This window comes from Mobula birostris, chromosome 6 (assembly GCF_030028105.1).
Source record: "Mobula birostris isolate sMobBir1 chromosome 6, sMobBir1.hap1, whole genome shotgun sequence".
Classification (NCBI taxonomy): domain Eukaryota; kingdom Metazoa; phylum Chordata; class Chondrichthyes; order Myliobatiformes; family Myliobatidae; genus Mobula; species Mobula birostris.
In genome coordinates, this window is record NC_092375.1 from 120,678,228 (window position 1) to 120,700,752 (window position 22,525).

Here is a 22,525-nt window from a genome sequence, read left to right on the forward strand (position 1 = left end):
TTATTTCATTTCAGATGCTTTTAAGATTTTAATCAGATCTTATTTTAATAGAACCATGTCCTAGGTTTGTAAAAATGTAATACATATATTTTTGCATATAGGATTCACGTTCTCCATCTAAATCAGCAAGTTCAAGTCTTCGTGGATCTGGCAAGTCTGCCAGCCAGTCTCCAGCAAATTCTGCGGAACGCTCTCATTCTAAGGATGGGTCAAGGCACTCCCGGTCCAAGTCACGGTCACGTTCACGATCCAAATCCAGGTAAGTGGCTAACATTGCTTTGCAGCTTCAAGTTAATTAGATTATGATTTTGACTCAATGGCACGGATTCTGACATTTTTGCATATTTCTGCTTCTTCTACAATTCCACCTTTAGTATTCATGTAGAATGCAATGCATACAAGTTTCAATTGCAAGAACCTGCTTTAAATGTACCCAATGACTTGGCCTCCATGGCTGTCAGTAGCAATAAATTCCACAAACCACCCCCCGATTATATAAAGTCCTTCTCATCTCTGTTCTAAAGGGCTAAAGGGATGTCCTTGTAAATCCAGTTCATTTGACGTATTTCTGCTTGCATTTCTCCTCATACATGCAATAAGTTTTTTGATACTGTGTCCATAAGACAGAAGCAGAGTTAGGCCATTGAGTCTGCTGTGCCATTCCATCATTGCTGATTTATTATCCCTCTGAACCCCATTCTCCTGCCTTCTCCCCATAACCCTTGACACCCTTGCTAATTAGGAACTTGCTTTAAATGTACCCAATGACTTGGCCTCCATAGCTGTCAGTAGCAATAAATTCCACAAATTCCCCCCCCCCCCCCCCCCCCCCCAAATTATATAAAGTCCTTCTCATCTCTGTTCTAAAGGGATGTCCTTGTATTCTGAGGCTGTGCGTTCTGGTCCTAGACTCCTATTAGAAACATCCTTTCCATGATCCCTCTATCTAGACCTTTCAATATTCGATAGGTTTCAATGACTTTGTCCCTCTCACTATACTACTTACCCATCCTCTGGGCTTCCCCCCTCCCCCTTTCTTTCTCCCTAGGCCTCCCGTCTCATGATCGTCTCATATCCCTTTTGCCAATCAACTGTCCAGCTCTTGGCTCCATCCTTCCCCTTCCTGTCTTCTCCTGTCATTTTGGATCTCCCCCTCCCCCTCCCACTTTCAAATCTCTTACTAGCTCTTCTTTCAGTTAGTCCTGACGAAGGGTCTTGGCCCGAAACGTTGACTGTACCTCTTCCTAGAGATGCTGCCTGGCCTGCTGCGTTCACCAGCAACTTTTATGTGTATTGCACAATATTCCAAATATGTCTAACCAGAGTTTTATACCTCATAGCTCTTGAACTCAGTTCCCTGACTAATGAAGGCCAACACATCATACATCTTTTTAACCACCCGAACAACTTGTGTACAACTTTGAGAGATCTATGGACATTGACCCCACAGTCCCTCTGTTTCTTTGCAGTAGCAATTTGGCATGATATCTAAGACTGACAGACTTCTATAAATGCGTGGTGGAGAGTATATTGACTCGCTGTATCATAACCTGGTATGGAAACACCAATGCCCTTGAGCAGAAAATCCTACCAAATATAGTGGATATGTGCCAGTCCATCAGGAGTAAAGCCCTCACTATTGAGTGTTATCCCTCACCCATTAGGCTCTTGAACTCTTCATCTCATGTTCTCAATGTTTTTAATGTATTATTGTTTCTTTATTTTTCTATTTGCACAGTTTGTTGTCTGTTTCACACTGGTTGAACGCCCAAATTCGTGCTGTCTCTCATTGCTTCTATTGTGTTTATTTATTCATTTTCTTGTGAGTATGTCCACAAGAAAGTGAATCGCAGGGGTGTATATGGTGACATATATGTACTTTGATATTAAATTTACTTCAAACTTTTGAATTTGGCTAAGAATCCTGCCTTTTGCCCTGTATTCAGGTTTGGCTTTCCAAAATCTATTACTGCACACTTTTCTGGGTTGTCATCTGCTACTTCTCAACTCAGGTCTGCATCCTGTCAGTGCCCTGCTGTAACCTATGACTACCTTCTACATTATCCGCAACTCTACCAACCATCACATCATCTGCAAACTTATTAACTCCCCTTCCACTTCCCTGTTCAGACTGTGTTCCTCCAAATGCTTATAAACCCTGTCTCTAAGAATCCTCTCTAATAGTTTGTCCACCACTGAAGTAAGACTCACTGGTTGATAATATGCAGTGTTATCTCTACCCCCTTTTTTGATTCAATGAATAACATTTGTCGCCCTCCAATCTTCTGATACTACTTCTATGGCCATCGAGGACACAAAGATCATTGCCAAAATGTATAGCAGTCTTTTTCCTCACTTCCCGTAGTAATCTAGGGTGTATCTCCTCCGACCCCAGGGACTTATCTATCCTAATGTTTTTTCAAAAGTTCCAGCACCACCTCTTTCATTGCATCCACATATTCCAGCATATTAACCTGGTAAACCTTCTTTCTAGTTTGCTCATCTCTTAATGTTAAGATGGTTGAATATTTAGTTCCCTTTCAGCTTAATCTTATTTAGTAGTTATTAGATAGTTATTAGATTGTATGTATTTAGTTCTGAGAATGCCATTAATTAACCCATAATGCTGGATGCATTCAGAAAAACAGCCTCTAATTTTGTCTTGGTGCCATTTTCCCTGCTGTGTCTTTAATTCCAGGTAAACTTTTATGCAGGTGTGCTTATCAGCGATTTTACTACTCTGCCATGTTGTCCAACTGTAAGAATCTATATTGTTCCCTCTCTCTCCCTATCACACTCTTAACCATATAATCTATGACCATTAAAAGTAGGTTTAGTTACTTCATAAACCTGGACAGATTCTAGTGATACAGTTCTCTTGTACCAGCCTTTGAACCATGACCTAATGTGACTTGTGCTGATCTAGATATCATCATCATTTAGTCTACCTCTTAATTTGAATCCCAATTTTTGTATTCCTTCAGCAGAACATTTTGCTTGTTCTGTCAAAGGTGTAGTTCTGGCCCTCACAGGGTATGCTTGCCTTCTTGTGGGATATGTGCAGTCCTTGTTTAAGCCCTGTGTGAGCCCACTCCCCCAGTGTTTTCCAGCACGTTTAGGACTGCATTTCTGCTACTTAATGCACTCATACAGAATTCGAAGATTTCATTATTTCAAATTTAACAATTCTACCCTGCTGTGACCTTCACACAATCCCTTCCTGGATTTTGACAAATAACCAATATCCACTGCAAGCCATCTAGGTCTCTCACCTGCCTTGATTGCCATCCTGCAAGGATTCTATGCCATTCTTTCTTATGGTCTTTCAATTCCTCTGTTCCATCACATTTGCTCTGACTATGAGACGTTCTACCCAAGTGTCTCTAAAATGTCATCTTGAACAATGGCGTCTCCTCTACTAAAGTAGGCAGACCTCTGTGTATGTTCTCTCTACACACAACACAACCCCCCCCCCCCCAAACTTCAGATGTGACCATGATTTCAGTTATCTTTATTAGGAATGTGGTGTTTTATTTCATAAAATCAGTTTCAATCTCAGTTTCATAGATTTCATATTTTCATAACCATATTCATATTGTATTTGGACTGGGTTGAAGCATAGATTGGAACTGGTTGAATCTCTTTAAAAAAAATTTGCTGGTCTGTCTTCTACGCCATTGGCATTTTGAACAGCAATGAAGGTCCCCTATCTCTGTTTGTCCTTGGCTACTCAGATGTAGAGGATTCTTCATTGCTGTTTCCGGGGCAGTTTTGTTTTGCCATTTGGGGTTGTTAGCCTGGAGATGAACCACCGAACCACTCTTTAGTCTGGCCTCTACCCTTTGACCTGTTTGGCATGGGTGACTCTACCAAGAGCCGAAGCATAAAGCTCTGACTCCAGATAACATAACTCTGAGGCATGCAAGCCTCCAAACCATGACATGGTTGTGGTCCTGTTGGACAAATGTGCTGCTCACTGAGCAATAAATGAGGTGAATGAATTGATCTGGTTAATATACAATCAGTAATCTGCAGTGGCTTTGAAGAAGAGACCATTTTTTTAAAAGAGCGCAGGCGACTTCAATGAAGAAGAGTTCTAAGACTTTATTTTACTATGTAGGAAGAATTATCAATCTTCAGTGTCTTGTTGAAGCTAATTTGCATTCAAAAATAAGCTAAGATATTCCTGATTTAGCAGGTCTATATCGCGGAGGAGTTCTCGGAGGCGTTATTCAAGGTCTCGATCCCGATCTCGCTCTCGCCGTAGGAGATCCAGGAGCAGGTCCTACAGCCCTGACTATAGGCGACGTCGTAGCCACAGTCGCTCGCCCATGTCAAACCGAAGGCGCCATATTGGTAATCGGGTAAGAGATGGGTATTTTTATTTGAATAAGCTAAGCACAGAATATTTGTCCTGACTAGTCTATTGCTTGGAGAACTTGCCTTTTACCTCATGAAATCATACATTCTGTCTCTCAGGCTGAGCTACTCCATAAGTGCGTCTAGATATTCACATCTGCTACTCGTGATAGTAAATTCACATTCTGGGAATAGAAGTTTCTACTGAATTTCTCAATTTGATTTTCAACAATTCTAAGCCCCCGCTGCTGGCCTGGCCTTGCTTTCTTGTACAATTGTATCTACATACATCATATTCAATCAATACTTGGAATCTCTACCATCTGGGCCACACCTATTAAGATCACGTCTTAGAGATTTAGTGACCTGGGATTTAGTCCCGACACTGGGTGCTATCTGTGGAGTTTGCCCATTTTCCCCATGACTGTGTGGGGTTCCACCCCATCTCAAAAGTGGTAAGTTAAGTAGTCACTGGAAATTATCCTTTGTGAGTGATGGTGGAGTGGGAGGTAGGGTGTAAAAGGGTACTCAGTGATCAGCACTGGTTCTGACTGCTTTCCTTGGTCTGCTTTAGAAAATAGATTTCCACTGTTTAATATTACTTACTGGCTTGTAATAATCTCTTGATTCTATTATTATTCTCTTTAGTAACTTTATTAATCACCGTTACTCTATTCACCTATCCATTTTTTATTATGTTTTCCAAGAAGTCTGTTCCATCTACTCATCCTTGTATAAAGCATTATCTTACATTTAGCTATGTTAAAATTGATGGCCAGCTTAACATACAATGCAGGCCCCTCTGCCCACAGTAATGTGCCGACCCTTTAACCTACTCCAAGATCAACCTAACTGTTTCCTCCCACTTAACCCTCTATTTTTGCAAGTCTTCTGATATCATTTAATGGTCCCTTCTCCCATTCTCTCATATGGGAACACATTGGCCCTGAGCTCTTGTTGTTTCACTTCTAAATGACTTGTCTAATGTAAACCTCCCTGCAACTATCTACTTCCATCAGATGCTGTCCTAAAATTAATTTGGCTTTCCTAATTCAAAATTCCATCTGTATTCTCTTCTGTAACTACCTTGAAGTTTTGAATTATGGTCACTATTGTTATGTTTTGTAATTCCAAATCATAAAACTATTTGCAAGAAAAAGATGGGGGCCCAGGAGAATGGGTATTAGTTTGTTTTTACTTGTAAGCAAGGTACACACGTCTGATGTGGCGCATAATGACGTATGCCATTTACATATAACCCTCAATGCATTACGTAAACAACAAAGAATGCTTAAACAATATATTTACAATATTATTGAAATATTAAATACACAACACTCCTCCCTGCTTAGCTGTAAACTCCCAACTCAATAGAGACATCATGTTAACCGTATACACAGTATACTGTGTAATACATCTATTCAGGCCTAAAGATTCGAATGCTGTGGAGGATTGCTTGCACTTGTGGGATAATGTCTTTCCTGACAAGGGGGATCACTGCTTAGCTGGTGAGTCTTGTGACTGTGAAAGAATCTCAATTCTGGGGCCTCCGTGGTAGGAGCAAGACGGCAAGAAGTGGTTTTGGTGGCTGTGGACTTCTTTCTCCTTGGCTCTTCTCACTTTTTATCCCACGGTCTATTCCCTTCTTGGTTGTGCTTCCTTTCCTTATCTGTGGTTCTCTCACAGTTCTTATCGTGGTCTTGCCACACTTTCGTTCCCACTCTTTCTTACATTCCTTCTTCCTTTCACATCTTTTTGCCTATCTTTTCTCTCCTTTTTAATTTGTCTGTCTTTTTCTTACCTTATTCACAAGCTAGAAGATAAAGTATCTCTGAATTTGCTAATTTCTCGAGAAATTGGGTCTCGTTTATCCTCTTCTGTTTCCATAGCAGTTACAATTGCCAGAAAAAGTTCGTGAAACCTTTGCGTTTACCTGTTTTTTTGCATTAATAAAATGTGGTCTGATCTTCATCTAAGTCACAATAGTAGACAAACACAATCTGCCTAAACTAATTATACTTTTCATGTCTTTATTGAATGCATTGTTTAATGGTTCATAATCCAGGCTAGAGAAAGTATGTGAACCCTTGTATTTAACAACTGGTAGAACTTTCTTTAGGAGCAGTAGCCTCCACCAAACATTTTCTGTAGCTGCTGATCAGACTTACAACAATGGGAAGGAATTTTAGACCATTCCTCTGTACAAAACTGTTTCAGTTCATCAGTATTTCTGGGAAACCTTGCATGAACAGACCTCTTCAGATCATGCCACAGCATCTCACTGAAGTTGAGATCTGGACTCTTGACTTGGTCGTTCCAAAACACAAATTTTCTTCTTTTTAAATAATTTTGTTGATTTACTTTTGTGTTTCGGATCATTCTGTTGCATCATCCAACTTCTATTAAGCATCAGATGATGGACCACTACCTAGACATTCTCCTGGAAAATGTCTTGATACAATTTTGAAATCATTGTTCCCTCAACAATTGTAAGCTGTCCAGGCCCTGAGGCAGCAAAACCACTCCAAACTATGATGCTCCGTCCACCATGCTTCACAGTTGGGATGAGATTTTGGTGTTGGTGTGCAGTGCCCTTTTTCTTCCAGACAAAGCATTTCTGCCAAAAAGTTCAACTTTTGTCTCATCTGTCCACAGAACATTGTCACAGAAGCATTGTGGGACATCCAGGTGGTCTTTTGCGATCTTTCTATGCAGCAGTGTTATTTTCTTTGGAGAGCAGTGGTTTCCTCCATGGTATCATTACGTGAACACCATCGTTGTCCAGTGTTTTTCTTCGAGTGGACACATGAACAGAGTTCTGGAGATTTCTGCAGGTCTTTTGCTGTTACCCTTGGATTCTTTTTCACTTCCTTCAGCGTTCATTGATTGGTCTACCTGATTTCAAAATGCTTTTATAGAAGGCATTACCCCAGAGGTTCTCACATTTTGAATCTATACTGTGATTGTTCAAATGGTATACTCAGTATTGGTGAGAAGTACAATTGTTTGCATGTTATTAGTTTAGACAGATTGTATTTGTCCAATATTGTGACTTGGATGAAGATCAGACCACATTTGGAGCAATTAATGCAGAAAGCCAGGTAATCGCAAAGGTTCATAAACTTTTTCTTGCACTGTATGTCATCCTCTTTCTGTTTCTTTTTAGTTGACTGTGATAGTTGACTTCTTTCCTGAAAAAGCAGTAGTGCAGCATTAGTAAAACCAGCTTTTTATGTTTTTTTACTCAGGTGCTGGGTATTTGAATAATTCACCAGATAGTTATTGAGTGCCATGTGAATGCTTCCCAAATTGTTAATACACTGGTATAAGTCTGTTTCATGGTAATGAAGGAGCACCTGTTAACTGATTGTGCCTTTGGCCCTGAACTGAAGGCATGATCTTAGCCATTGCTCCAGCATGTCACTTTATTGAGGTGGAAGTGAGGAGTCCAGTGGATGGTGTGTGACTGTATGTGACTACTGCCCTCTTTTTGTGTGAGGCCAGTTATCTACCATGCTTGTGTTCTATTTGCTTCCATAAGTTTGCTTTCAAGTCTTTCATAGTATGCTATATGTGACAAGCAAGAAACTCATTTATTTGTATTTTTAAATTTGTCATGCTTGTATTGAAAGGTAGTTTGACAGTTATTTCTTTGAACCTTGTATAAATAGTCAGTTACTTTAAATCCAGCTTCCTTGTTTTATGCAGGGAGAGTTTCATTGTTGACAGATATATTAGCTTTCATCTGTTATCATTTCACTATTGAACTAAGTTGAAGATGATCGTCAGTAGTTTGGTCAGTAGAGAAATCCAGGCTATCTTTCCAAACAGATATTCAAAGAACCCTGATGTGAGGCAGATAGTGAACAGTTAAAATTTGTGCTGTCAACGTTTAATGTTTGCTCATTAACTCCACTCAGGTTTGCTAATGTTGTATACAGTATATTGTAAACACGAAGCAGTTGCTGAGTGAAACTATGGAGAACTTTGGTTTGAACTTAATGGTATTTAATGTTGGTTCAAAGCAGCTGACAGTGAGCATTAATAAAGTGAAAATGCACATGAAATTTTGAATTAATATCAGCAGATTGAGTCCATGAATATTTTAGTGATCCTTTTTCTGCCCAAGGTGACTGGCTTTTCTAATTTAGTGTTGTGTCTTTGATACAGGCTAACCCTGACCCCAACACTTGTCTGGGAGTTTTTGGACTAAGTCTATACACCACCGAGCGAGATCTAAGAGAAGTCTTTTCAAGATATGGCCCTCTTGCAGGTGTCAATGTTGTTTATGATCAACAATCAAATCGCTCCAGGGGCTTTTCTTTCGTCTACTTTGAGAATGTTGATGATGCTAAAGAGGTAGGAAAGTCACCTTTAAATTCACTTGATTATCAGTTTGCTTCACCAAGCCACTTTGGATGGTATTTTTGTTGTAATTAATCTGTTGTATTGCCATAACAAAGATAAACTGTGTGTTTTCAATAAATTTCACTTGACTTGTATTCTGATTCTTTTTTTTCCTGCCAGGCTAAAGAACGTGCAAATGGAATGGAATTAGATGGACGCAGAATCCGTGTTGATTTTTCCATTACTAAAAGAGCTCATACACCTACCCCTGGTATCTACATGGGAAGACCAACTTAGTAAGTTAACTAATACCGAAGGACAAGTCCAGGGGTTCCCAACCTGGAGTCCATGGACCCCTCAGTTAATGGTAGAGGTCCATGGCATAAAAAAGCTTGACAACTCCCGGTCTAGCCTAAAGAAACAGGATGAGAAATTGAAGTGTGAATGTTGTCTTAAAAAAATGAATTTATGATCAAGGAGTAGCATTGTAACTTAGTAGTAACTGTAAGTATAATATTTCTGTTATTAAAATAGTTTATTATAAAAGTATGCAGAATAAATGTTGGATACAGTTACTTTTATGAGGATTAATGTATACATATTGAAGGTTGTAACTCCAGTGCATTTGTGTTGCGTAAATCTCACAAACCTATTTCATTTCCACCCTATGATCTTCTGTTGTGTTTAGTTTTATATATTGTCTTTAACTATTTACCCTTCCTTTGCAGTAGTTCACGTCGCAGAGACAGTTATGACAGATATGACAGATATGATGACCGAGATTATTACAGCAGGTCCTACAGGTGGGCAGGCAGTAATTTTATGCTGTCTTTGAACTGAGAATTTCCAGGAGAAAATGCAACATGTAGCTTCCTTTAAAGATGACAATCAGGTGCTGCCTATTTTGTCTGCACTAACTCTTGCTCTTGATACTTGTTTCTTAGAAAGTTCTGATGTTGTGCTCTTGACCATCTGCATCAATTGTGTCCTGTAATTTTGAAATCTTTAACTTAACCAAGCTGAGATTGAACATCAAGATATAGCTTAAAAAATGAATTGTGTGCAACATTCATTTCCTGAAAGGATGATGTGCAGAAATCCAACTAAAATCTTCCAGCTTTTGCAATGTTATGTTTGGCCTCAAGACTGTGCTCAGTTAATAATTGAGAAAAGATTGGGGAGGGGAGCTTTATTTGTCATACGCATATTGAAACATCAAAACATTCAGGATCACTCTCGTTTGGCTCTTCTGAGCGCTCTCCAGTGCCTTAAAAGAAAGGTTACCAATACATCCTGCTTTTATATTCTAGTCCTCGTGAAATGAATGCTAACATTGCATTTGCTTTCCTTACCACAGTGCATCACACCAATGTACACATTAATCTACAGTTCATTGGCTCAGTAAGCACTGTTTGCGTAATGAAATCCAACTGCAAATTTTGTTTCTTTATTGTGGAGTAGGGTCCTCTTCCCAGCAAAACACCTGGTTCCTTAAGAAGTTTTGATATGTTGCAGTCACTGTCTACCATGTTTCATAAGATTTTTTTTGTTTCAGGAGGCGTTCTCCCTCTCCATATTACAGCAGAGGTGGCTATCGTTCTCGCTCCAGATCACGCTCCTACTCACCACGTAAGGAAAGCTTACTCAATTATCACAAGCTAATGTTAAGATAAATTGATACATTTGTCTCAAGAACTTTAAGGGTTCATAATTGTGAATGGGGACAAATGGAAAAATAACTTTTGAGAGGATTCTGATGAAAGTATTCCTTAATTCCTTCTGGGAAGTGAGTCGTATGGGGCCCAAATATACAGTGTGGAACAGACCTTGGAGGCCCTGTGTCCATGCAGACTTTTAAGCACTTAGTTATACTGATCCCCATTTTCCCCAGCTTTTATTCCAGTTAGAGCTACTGCAGTGAGTTGAATTAACAACTATTTGTTCTTGATTCAGGATTGTAATTGCCTGTCACATTCTTAATCCTAAATCGCATTGTCTGAATGCCACCATGGCGTTGTAATGCTGTTAGACCAGCAATTGTTGCTTACTATTGTCTTTGAGAATAAGGTGGAGAGATTTCAGGATCACTTTTGTATATGACGTAAAACTTGTTGCTTTGGGGCAGTAATGCAATGCAAAGACATAAAATTAAAATAAACTACAAAAATAAATGATGCAAAAAATAATGAGACAGTGTTCATGCATCATTCAGAAATATGATGGCAGAGGGGAAGAAGCTGTTCCTGGATCAATGAGTTTGTATCTTTAGGCTCCTGGACTTCCTCCCTGTTATGAGAAGAGGGCTCTGCCTGCCATTGAACTGGATGGTTCTACAACCCTTTGCAGCCTCTTTCAGTCCTATCCATTAGAGCAATCCAGGCCTATGCATTGATGCAACCAGTCGGAATACTCACCTCCATACATGTGTAGAAATTTCCACGAACTTCTTGGTGGCATGCCAAATCTCATCAAACTCTTAATGAGATAGAGCCAATGATGTGTGTTCTTCATGATTCCATCAGTGTGCTGTGCCCAAGTCAGTTACCCTTGACATGTTGACACCCAGAAACTTAAGGCTACTCGCCCTTTTCACCGCTGAACCCTCAATGAGACTGGTTCATGTTCTTCCAGCTTCCCCTTCTTGAAGTCTCCAGTCAATCCCTTGTTAATGTTGAGTGCAAGATTTTTATTGCAGCACCACTCAACTGGTATGTTTTGTAACTCCAAAACATTAAACTAATTAATAGAAAGACACAGGGTTCGAAATGTGAGTCTAACTTCATGTTTAAAAAAGGCAGGGTCTGCACTTAACACGTGGTAGCGCCATGACATATGCAATTCACTCATTTTTAGATATAACCCATAATAATTGAAACAAGCGATGCTTAATAAACAAAATATTTAAAAGGTTACTCAAATATGACTGAAGTATTAAATACACAACACTCTTCCTTAGCTATAAACTGCAACTGAATAGAGAGTGCATCTCAACTATATACACTGTATACTGTATAATACAGCTACTATATGCAGACATCCGTAGTATAGTAAATTTTAAATTGTCCCATTCAGGCCTAAAGATTAAATCACTGTGGAGGCTTTCTTACTCTTGTGGGATAACATCTTTCCTGACAAGGGAGGTCACTCTGTTTGGCAGCTGAGACTTAGGTTCTGAAAACAATGTCAGGTTCTAGGACGTCCTCCGTACTGGTTGTAGGAGTTGACTCTTAAGATTGCAAGAAGTGGATCTGACAGCTATGGATTCTTTTCTTCTCCTTTACTTGGCTCTTTTTCTCTGGGTCTGTATTGACCCTTGTTTCTCTCTCGGTCCTGACTTATTTTTCTCATGTTTCTGCTCTTTTTTTTTTTCTAGGATGTGTATCTTGATCTTGGGAAGGTGCATTTAGTTCGCTAGAGTACTTTCTTATTAATCCTTTTGTTGCTCCCTTAATGATCTGATCACTCCTCTTGTCTCCTCATCCACAACATTGTGATGAATCCTCTATTTTTGTATCTCCATTGACCCCTTTCTTTTTAGCTGTTATCCAGCTGGGCTTTGGTCTTTACATCTACTTTTACAAACAACTTTTTGTCTCCCTTTTGAAATTCATGCGATAACCTTAATACACACAGAATAGATTGTTTCTTTATATTCTCAAAAGCTGAATGCCTACGGACTTCCTGAAGCTCCTTAAACTCTTTTCCAACTTAACACCAAGCCACATTTCACAAGTAACTGCCTGATTAACTTTATCAGATGCTTTCTCAGATATGTTACCTACAAAGGCTGTTGTAGTTGGACCACTGCTTTCATCACTTACACGATTTCTCTGAGCAGCATGGTACTTCGATGGTCCAGTATGCTTTTAAAACAGAGGCTGGCACCAGCACTGGTTTGCCCTCTGTTAGGCCACAGTTCACGGTGTCCAACATGGAGATGGTTATGGCATCATCCAGTACCTTCCTTAATTCACTTTCAGTTCACTGTTATAGGGGATGTGGCATGCAAATAGTGGGTGGATCTCTGATCAAGTTGTAGTTGTCTCAGCCAATTAGACCCTCACAGAATGCTGGCCCGCCTGTTTAGTCACCACATGCAACCTCAATGTGCTCGTTGGTTGTTGTATTTCACAGTTACAAATGTCATTCCCTCATCAGTTATCTTTTCTCCAGTATAAGTTGGATATCTGCAGGCTTCAGTTTGGTACCTTTGAAATTCTGTTCAAACTCATTTTGTGGAATGAGTGAAATAGCCGAGCCGGTATCCAATTCCATTTTAATTGATTTACCATTCACTTCTGGTGTAAACCATTTTGTTGGTCTATTGTTAGTTTTACATACTAAATCTCAAGGCTACCCAGTCCTCTGTCATTATCAGATTTTTCATCAACAGCTCACAGATTGTGCTTTTTTTAAACTACAATTTTTTATATTTCTCTGTTCCTTGTGCAGTCCATTTATTTTGGTCTCCTGACATGCTGTTTGTACATGTGCTACTTTGTGATATTTTCTGCAAGTTTTACCTTTGAACTTTCATTGTTCAGATATATGTATGTGAGCCCCTGCTGCAATGGCTAATACAGTTTGTTCAGCCAGGCGGGTTTGTGTTTAGATGTTACAGTTTTGTTTACGGTCACTTTCATTCCTGATTAACTCATTGCGTCTCTGTTGTTTCTATTGATACAGCTATTTCAACTGCTCTTAGTTGTGCTTCGGTTAGGACAGGAGCCATTTTGAATGCTTTCTTCTACAAACTAAGTGATAACTCAGTGCATCATTAAGCCCGTTATTGAACTGACAGTGCTCAATCTCTTCGATTCAGCCTCGTGCGCTGAAATGGACTCCCCTTTCTTTTGATTCACAATTTAGAAAACCTAAAGCATTCTGCAATCAGCAAGGCTCATTTTGGCTGATTTGGTTAGAGCAGTTAAACTTTGAAGCAAACTGTATGCCTTTAAACCTAAAACTGGTACTTATTCCTCACTGGCTATTCCATTTGCTTCTAAATACTGGTAATTAGCTCAGTATACATGAACCAATTACCTGTTGATCAGTCGAACACGATTATATTTCCGAAGTAGCCATTTCTGTGGGGTTTTTTTTAAAACTTGATCATGTCTTCCCTTCCAAAGAACATGTCATGTGCTGTGCTGGGCTTTTTTTTAAAAAAAAACTTGAACATCTCGCTGTGCTTCCACTGGTAGTTAGTCATCTCCGGTTCATTTTAAAAATACTTTACCAGTGTTATGTTTTGCAACAACGAAACATTAAACTAATTAAAAGAAAGACAAGGAGTACGAAACTTTGTGTTTTACTTTAAGCGAAGTCCTCATGTATCACGTGGTGGTGTCATGACGTATGCAGTTTACTTATTTTTACATATAACCCATAGTGAGTTATTTAAGCAATGCTTAATCAACATTTACCAGGTTACTCAAATATTACTGAAATATTAAATACACATTAACCAGCTAATCCGTCTCCTGTTTGTCTCCATCGCCAACAAAGTTGATGTCATCTGTGAATTTATAGATGCAGTTGAACTATTGTTTGCAATACCTTCCATCTACCTTACATTTTGAAAGTAGACTTAAGTATATGATAATTAGTTGGACTGGATTTGTTCCTTTGTAGACAGAACATTCTAGGGAAATTATTCCACATTTTGTTGATGTTAGGAATGTACAGAAATATGTAGCTGGAGATGTGATGTTCCTCCAGAGCTTGCCTACATTGCAGCTGGGGTTTTGTCAGGCCCTTTGATGTAGCTATTTATCATTTGGAATGATGCTGGGACCTTCAAGCGAAACTACACTGGGTTACTAATTTAGCATTTATGGCTGAAGGTCAATGAATGCTTCAGCCCTGCCTTTTGCATTTATTTGCTAGGTTTTCCCATGAATAAGGATGGAAATGTTCTTGGAGCAGCTGTCTCGTTTAGTTCTTTTGCCCACTACCGTGCACTAGTAGTGTGACAAGACTGCAGAGCTTTGATTTTCTCTGCTGATTGTGAACCAATATACCATGTTGCTTCTACATATAGGATTTTTGTAGTAATGTTCAGCAATTTTATGTTGGGGAATCTTTTAGAAATGACAGGCCCTGCCTCTGTCCTGGTATTTTACTCTGCTCTGTGAATCAGAAATTGGTCCCTCAACAAGGATAATTACTGACCTGCACAGGTTATAAATTGTACTGGGGTGCGTTATTTCTATTTGTCCACAGAGCCATGTGGCTGCTTCGTATTGAGTTTATGTAATGAATCTAGAATGATATTTCACAGCAAGAAGCAAGTAATGGATATAGCCAACTACAATAATAGTCATAGTCATACTTTATTGATCCTGGGGGAAATTGGTTTTCGTTGCAGTTGCACCATAAATAATAAATAGTAATAGAACCATAAATAGTTGAATAGTAGTATGTAAATTATGCCAGTACTTTGTACTGGCCAATCCTTTGTGGAATATAGAAGATAGTGCAGAAGAGATTCACCATGATGTTGTCTGGATTGGAGTATTTTAGTCATGGGGAGAGTGTATCGGCTGGGCTCTGTTCCCAAAGAGAAGAACGATGAGGATTAACTTGAATAGGAGTGCATAAACTTATGATGGGCATAGCGAGATTAAAATAGTCAAAATCTTTTACTCATGGTAGAAGTTTCAAAAACAAGAAAATGGAACAGAGTGTCCTACTGTTTAATATTACCATGGTTGATCTTTGCCATATGTCCATGCCTCTTTCTTCCGTTCATCAAATATTTACCCACCTCCAATGTAAATACTGCAATGATCCAACTTCCACCACCAAAATAGGTTGCCCACCTCTTCCTCTTCTCTCTGCCCCCCCCCACCCCCCACCAATTTGACAGCCACAAGTGAAAGAAGTCAAAGCATTCTCATGCTACTCTGTCAAATTTGCTCCGGACCTTGTATCCTTGGATAAAGTCACCCTCCATTCTTCTAAACAAGGAGTGCAGGCTTGGTAGGACAACCCTCTCGTCCCAGCTAGTAACTGATGAACCTCCTTTGTACTGCTTCCGATATTAATTTTTTTTAGGTAAGGTGACCAAAACTATATGCTGTACTTTCGGACAGGTACATGGATAGGAGAGAGATGAGCCAAATGTAGGCAAATGGGACTAGATTAGATGGGTGTCATTATTGACATGGCTGTGTTAATGCTGAGGGCATGTTTCCATGGTGTGTAACTATAGGAAAATAAAGAAGAACAATAGAATTTATGAAAAGCCATATGCAAGTAAAAGACTGACAAACCCCAAACTCCAAAAGAAGACAAGTTATGCAAAGGGAAAAAAATATTGAGAATGTGACTTGTAAAGAGACCTTGAATATGAGTCTGTGGATTATGGAATTGGTTCAGAGTTGTTGTAAGTGAAGTTACCCATGCTGGTTCAGGATCCTGGTGGTTGTAGAATGGTAACTGCTCTTGAACCTAGAGGTATGGGACCTAAGGCTTCTTTACCATCTCTTTGATGGTTGCAGCAAAAAGAGAGTATGGCCTGGGCTCTTTACCTCATGTTTTCGGTATTTGTTCTTTATATTATTTCTTTGTTTTGCATTTGCACAATTTGTTGTCTTCTGCACTCTGGTTGAACGCCCTGGTTGGGTGGTCTTTCATTGATTCTGTTATTGTTACTCAGCAAATCTATAGAATAGTATGCCCACAAGAAAATGAATCCCAGGATTGTATATGGTGACATGTATGTACTTTGATAATAAAATTTACTTTGAAGTTTGGGTGGTGGGGGTCCTTGATGATGGATGCTGCTTTCTTGTGGCAGTGCTACTTGTAGATGTACTCAATGATGAGGAGGGATTTGCCTGTGATGGACTAGCCTATATTCATCACTTTTGTAACCTTTTCCATTCCTAGGCATTGGTGTTAAGATTAAGTGGTGTAGCTGAGGTGCTGCCTTTGTGATGGCACTTGTGTGCTGATCCCAGGACAGATCTCTAATATGGAAACGCCAAGGAATTTAAATCAGCTGACCCATTCCACCACCATTCTCCTTATATGGACTGGCTCAAGAATGCCCTGTTTCTTCATCCTGTGGTCAACAGTCAGCTCATGGTTTTGGTGATACTGAGAGGCTGTTGCAGCACCTCTTAACCAGATTTTCCATCTGCCTCATATATGCCAAATTGTCAACCCCTTTGATTCAGCTGCCAACAGTGGTGTCATCAGCAAACTTAAATATGGCATTGGAGCTGTACTTAGCTATACAATCATGGGTATAAAGTGAGTTAAGCAGGGGCTAAGTACACATCCTTGTTGTACACTTATGCAGAAAGTGATTGCGGAGGAGATGTTGCTGATCAGTACTGGAGCCTGCCAGTGGGAAAATTGATGTAGTCCCATCAACCCTACACCTGGACCGTAGCCCTTGTACCTATCTAATTTAATCTTAGGTGTTAATAATCAAACCCAGATCCTCCACATCTGGCAGCTTCTTCCACACTCGCACTAGCTTCTGAGTGAAGAAGTTTCCCCTTAAATATTTCACCTTTCACCCTTAACCCATGGCCTCTAGTTCTAGTCTCACCCAACTTCAGTGGAAAAAACCTGCTTACATTTACCCTATCTGTACTATTCATTTTTGTATACCTTTATCAAATCTCCCCTCAATCATCTACATTATAAGGAATAATGTCCTAAACTTTTCAACCTTTCCCCATAACTCAGGCCCCAAAGTAGTGGCATTCAAGCCCTGTCAGAATTGCTGCGCAACACTTTGTGATGCAAGATTAATCCTGAATTGCCACTTTGCATGGGAGACTGTCTGGGTCACACCTGGACCTCTTGTACTTTCCTGGGTCGCCAGTCCTAAATGCAACTGATCTTGCCCTCAGATTTTGAATCTCTTGTTTTTCCAGGGCCTCTGGTTAGGGAAGACTGAGTGATTTTGTGGGGACGCATTCATCTACACATGTCTTTATAAAGTATGTGACAACTGTGGCGTATCCTTTCAGGTCTGCTGAATCCTTGAATATGGCCCAGTCCTCCAACACAAAGCAATCCCTTAGCCACTCTTCTAACTCCCGTGGCCACTTTGTTGTCCTTAACTCTGGTGCCTTGGACTTTAGTTATTTCCTGTGTGCAGCTAGGAGGGGGGCAGTCAGATAATCAAATTTCCCAAAGTACAGTTTAGAAATGGAACAGTAGACGTTCTTGATAATGTTGCAGCAACACACAAAATGCAAATAACTATAAGATTTTAACTTATCTCTGGATTTTAATCCAGTAATATTTTCCACTGCATTGCTTGTAAAACCAAAGTTTTGACTGTGCTGAAATGCTATATTTACTTCTGTGCATTCTCATGTCAAGAAACATTTTATGGCAGTTTAAAATCTGAATTCTGTTTGTCAGTCTCCTTAAACATTAAAATGGCTAACAAATCATTTAGAAAATTAGATTATGTGTAGGTAGAATTCAGCTCTGCTCTCTGGAAGTACTGAAAAATAGTTGACTTTTGACCTTAAAGGAGGTTGTTTATGGCTTAGTACAATTTGGAGCAAAAAAAGCATTGGCAATAGCCAATGGAAACTATACTGTGCAGAAGAATTTTAAAACTCTACAAATAACTTTTCATTTCAGGTCGTTACTGAAGATCCTTTATATCCAAATGGCAAACGTAAGGCTAACAGACTTGTAGCCGATCAATTTGCTGAAGATTTCATTTGAATGATATGATTATTTTTAGTCATGTTTGTGTTTGGGTACCCCACCCCAGTGTTTAGTGCAAAACAATGTTCTGGTTGTACTGGGTTGTTATCAATAAAATAACTCTTTGTTATATTCTTGGGCTAGAACAATATGCTTTGTAATCTTAAGCAGCTTCGAGAGTAGAGAACATAATGAGATGTTAAAATACTGAGCTGCTGCAGTTCTTTCATTAAATAAAAAAAATGAAGTTTGGTGATAAATTAATATTGATGTATAAGATTCAATTTGTACTGGTGGCGACCTTCATTTCTTTTTCCGTTTAGTCCCATGAATTCTGAAGTTTTTATTTACAATGTGAATTTTAAATCTTAAATTTGAAAAACAATACAAATTATTACAAGTTAATGTTCGAACAAACTCTTGTGTAAGTATGGTGAATGGAATTTTGACTGTTTAAGATTCTACAACAGGAAACTTCAGCTTCAATCACAAGAACTTGGGGAAAGGCAACACTTACACCATGCCTGTCAACTAATGGCAATTAACTGAATTTGGTTAACTACTGACTTTTTTTTAAAGTTCCTTCCAATTAAGTTATTTGATTTTTTTTCATGGGGCTATACCTGTATCCCATAGAGTGATATTTGTTCGTATCCATAAATCTGGGTTCATGTTGTAAAGGCTGTTCTGTTAAAGGATTTGTACCAGTGCACAGTCTGTGGTACCGAATAACAAGTGTGTGAAATGCTTTTGAATATCTGATACAAAATTAACATTAAACTTCAGCAGAAATTGCCTTGTCTCTTGTTTTTTTTTCTTCATTTGTTTTGAGTGTTTCCATTTTATTTAAGCTGTGGGATTTCTTCTTTGTCATGTGACTTGCAAAGCAGTACTTGCAAGAACTATGCAATCAAGTACAAGAACAGTCCAAGTTGCTGGGTGAGACCTGTGCTTTAGATCAAATCTTGTTTATTGCATAACCTGCTGATTTTATTTAAAAGGGTTAATGGGCTGCAGCCTCACAATATTAAGTCAATTGCTGATTGACTGTGGATCCAATGCTGCTTAATTTCCTGGATAAATCTACCATGAGGGGTTTCATCAAGTCATTTTCTGATCAATACTGATTGTGGTTTCCAAAAGAGGAAGTCAGAGATCCAATTGTAAAAGGAAGGTCCAGATCTTGGAACACGATAAATTTTGAGGGGACTGTGTGTATAGCACCAAACAGCCTGTTCCAGGTGGCCCTGAGCAGAATAGAGAACAAGGTAGTCTCTGCTTTAGACCTACTGTGGTAATTGGCAAATTGAAGAGGGTTCCGGTTCTTATTATAGCAGGAGCTAATTTGAGCCATAAGAAATATTGCTAAATATTTCATTATGGTAGATATAAGCACTACTGGACTGTAGTCATTGAGGCAAGTCACCATACTGCAACAGTATCTTGAAGCAGGAGGGAACTTCAGACCACAGAAGTGATAGGTTGAAGATGTGTCTGAACTCTCCAGCCAGTTGGTTAGTGCAGGTTTTTGGCCCTTGGCTAGGTACACTGTCAGGGCTCACTGATAATGCCAAGCTTGCTTTCTGGCACATCTTCACCTCCAGCAGCCTTTCTATTGCTGCAGTAGCGTTCTGCTTAGTTTACTTGGAAGTCACACACAGACTCTTCTGTCAAGGTATTACAGAAGGTTTTGGACACATAAAGATAGGTACAACTATGACAATTAAGCCTCATGGCAATGCCCTGAACCATCATGTGCCAATAAGATTATAGTTGCATTTAACTGAGAAAGCTCAATGCGATGTCCATCAGCTCTATCATGACAGCAGCTGATGACCACCAGATGAACTGCTGCTTCAATTTTTTCCTACATTAGCTGGGCCCCAACACCAATGTCAAATTCAAGTTCAAGTGTGTCATTCACCCATAGGTGAATACAGCCAAATGGAACAGCAATACTCTGGCACTAAGCTGTAAAATATAGTACCAACTGTTAGACATAGCACAATACACATAAGATATCAGCAAAATACAGTCAGACGCACAAAAAAATTGTCTAAGAGGGAGTCCATGAATGTTGCAGTAGTCTGCAGTCAACCACAATGCAGCTTGTCTTCTGCCAAGTGAACACTGGGGGGCAGCATCGACTCCAGTTTAAACGCTACGCCAAACCAATTCTGTTATCTCTCTGCCAAGAGAGAGCAAAGTGGACTTGCAGCATTCTGCATTAACAATGTGCAACAGGGTCTTGCAATCACAAGTAGTGCAAATAAGACGATCACTCACTGTTAAGACTGCACACCAACTTCTGTGATGGCAAGCAACAGCACAACCCACACCAAGTCCAGCTCCTTCAGTTTCTCCACCAATGAGCAACTGATGGGGTTGACCCTGGAGTACTTTAAATTCTTAATGTCCAGCAGGGTCTTGCGATCATAAAGAAAATGTTTAAAATGGATAATAACACCTTTGGTTGACCGGGTGGAGGCCATTACAATTGAATATGCTGCCTTCTTACCGGATGTCAATGGGAACTTTGCTGCAAGAAAATCAGTGTTGATGTTCTCGATGACTTTGCAAAGAAAGCTCAAGGGTTATCCAAGAGGTGCTGCCTGGTAACCTTCAGAAGCTACGAAGTTCCCGATCCTTAAGCAGATCTGAAGTTCACCATTATCATTTACTAAGAGTCTCAGCTTCCTGATCGGCAAGGTTGGTTTGTTGAGAATAACCGGAAGCTAAGTAGCTACAAATACTTGGGTTGGGAAGCTAAATAACTACAAACACACTGGCATGCACTGGTTGTTGCTGATTAACTGGACACCTGTGAACAAGGAGAACAACATGGCCCCTGTCATCACACTGTTCTGAAGTCTGAACAGAGAAATTCTATTTTTATACAGAATTGACTAGCAGTTATGCATATTGACCAAATGGTAACCTGTGTATGTTTAAATTCCTTTGGGTTCTTCAACTCTTGCACTTCAAATTCCTTACTTGCAAGATCAGCCATTCAAAATACAGGTGTTAAAAATCAATAGCAACTACAGGCCAACAACTGACAATAGTTTAAGGTTAATAAAGTAATTGTCCCTTAATCGGTGTGTTCCTTTCATTATATACTTAACCTTATTTCCATATGCCCAAATGGCTCTGGTGTCCTGCTGCGCAAAGGGAAACTAAGTTCTTCAAAGACCCTTCTTACACCGTACCCTTGACTAGATATTATTTTAACCCTTGCCTTGCCATAACTTACACAGCATCACAGGGAAAAAAATTAGCTCTACAGGGATGTGAGAGCTGAGATCCAACAAGAAACTCATCTAAAGAATGGATGATAGTGGTCAGAAACTGCATGGGAAATTGTTGCCAAGTTTGCAGATGATACGAAGATTGGTGGAGGGGCAGTTAGTGTTGAAGAAACAGGAGGACTGCAGAAGGATTTAGACCAGATTAGGAGAAAGGGCAAGAGAGTGGAAAATGAAATACAATGTTGGAAAATGAATATGAATGGTCATACACCTTGGAAGAAGAAAAATATGCAGACTATTTTCTAAGCTGGAAGAAAATCGAAAAATCTGAGATGTCCTTGTGCAGAGCATCCTAAAGATTAACTTGCAGGTTAAGTCAGTGGTGAGGAGGCAAATGTGATGTTAATATTCATTTCAAGAGGTCTAGGATATAAGAGAGGGGATGTGATGGCTTTATAAAGCACTGGTGAGGCCTCACCTTGAGTACTGTGAAAAGTTTTGGGTTGGGCTCCTTATCTGGGAGAAGTTGTGCTCACATTAGAGAGGGTTCAGAGGAGTTTCACAGGGATGATTTTGGAATGAAAAGATTATCAAATGAGGAATGTTGGATGGCTCTGGGCTTGTACTCCGGAATATAGAAGGATGAGGGGGGATCTCATTGAGACCTTGCAAATGTTGAAAAGCCTAGAAAGAGTAGATGTGGGAAGAGTTTTTCCCCATGATGGGGGGAGGGGTCTAGGACAAGAGGGCACAGCCTCAGGCTGGAGGGGCGTCCATTCAAAACAGATACGGAGAAATTTCTTTAGACACAGGATGGTGAATTTGTGAAATCTGTTACCAGAGGCAGCTGTGGAGGCCAGGTCCTTGGTTGTATTTAAGGC

The 22,525-nt window shown here is 39.6% G+C and overlaps 1 protein-coding gene across 2 annotated transcripts in view; it reads left to right on the top strand.

The window, feature by feature from the left end:
• Positions 1-19,191, top strand: part of tra2b (transformer 2 beta homolog) — a 31,347-nt gene extending 12,156 nt beyond the window's left edge. Inside the window, exons 2-8 of one of the 2 annotated variants that reach the window (XM_072261189.1) lie at positions 102-259; positions 4,196-4,364; positions 8,530-8,718; positions 8,887-9,002; positions 9,435-9,509; positions 10,262-10,335; positions 18,328-19,191. In XM_072261189.1, coding sequence (XP_072117290.1) covers positions 102-259; positions 4,196-4,364; positions 8,530-8,718; positions 8,887-9,002; positions 9,435-9,509; positions 10,262-10,335; positions 18,328-18,338 — 792 coding nt within the window. In that variant the 3' untranslated portion in view covers positions 18,339-19,191. The remainder of the gene's footprint in view (positions 1-101; positions 260-4,195; positions 4,365-8,529; positions 8,719-8,886; positions 9,003-9,434; positions 9,510-10,261; positions 10,336-18,327) is intronic. The other variant, XM_072261190.1, reaches the window with a different exon arrangement.
• The last annotated feature ends 3,334 nt before the right edge of the window (positions 19,192-22,525 follow it).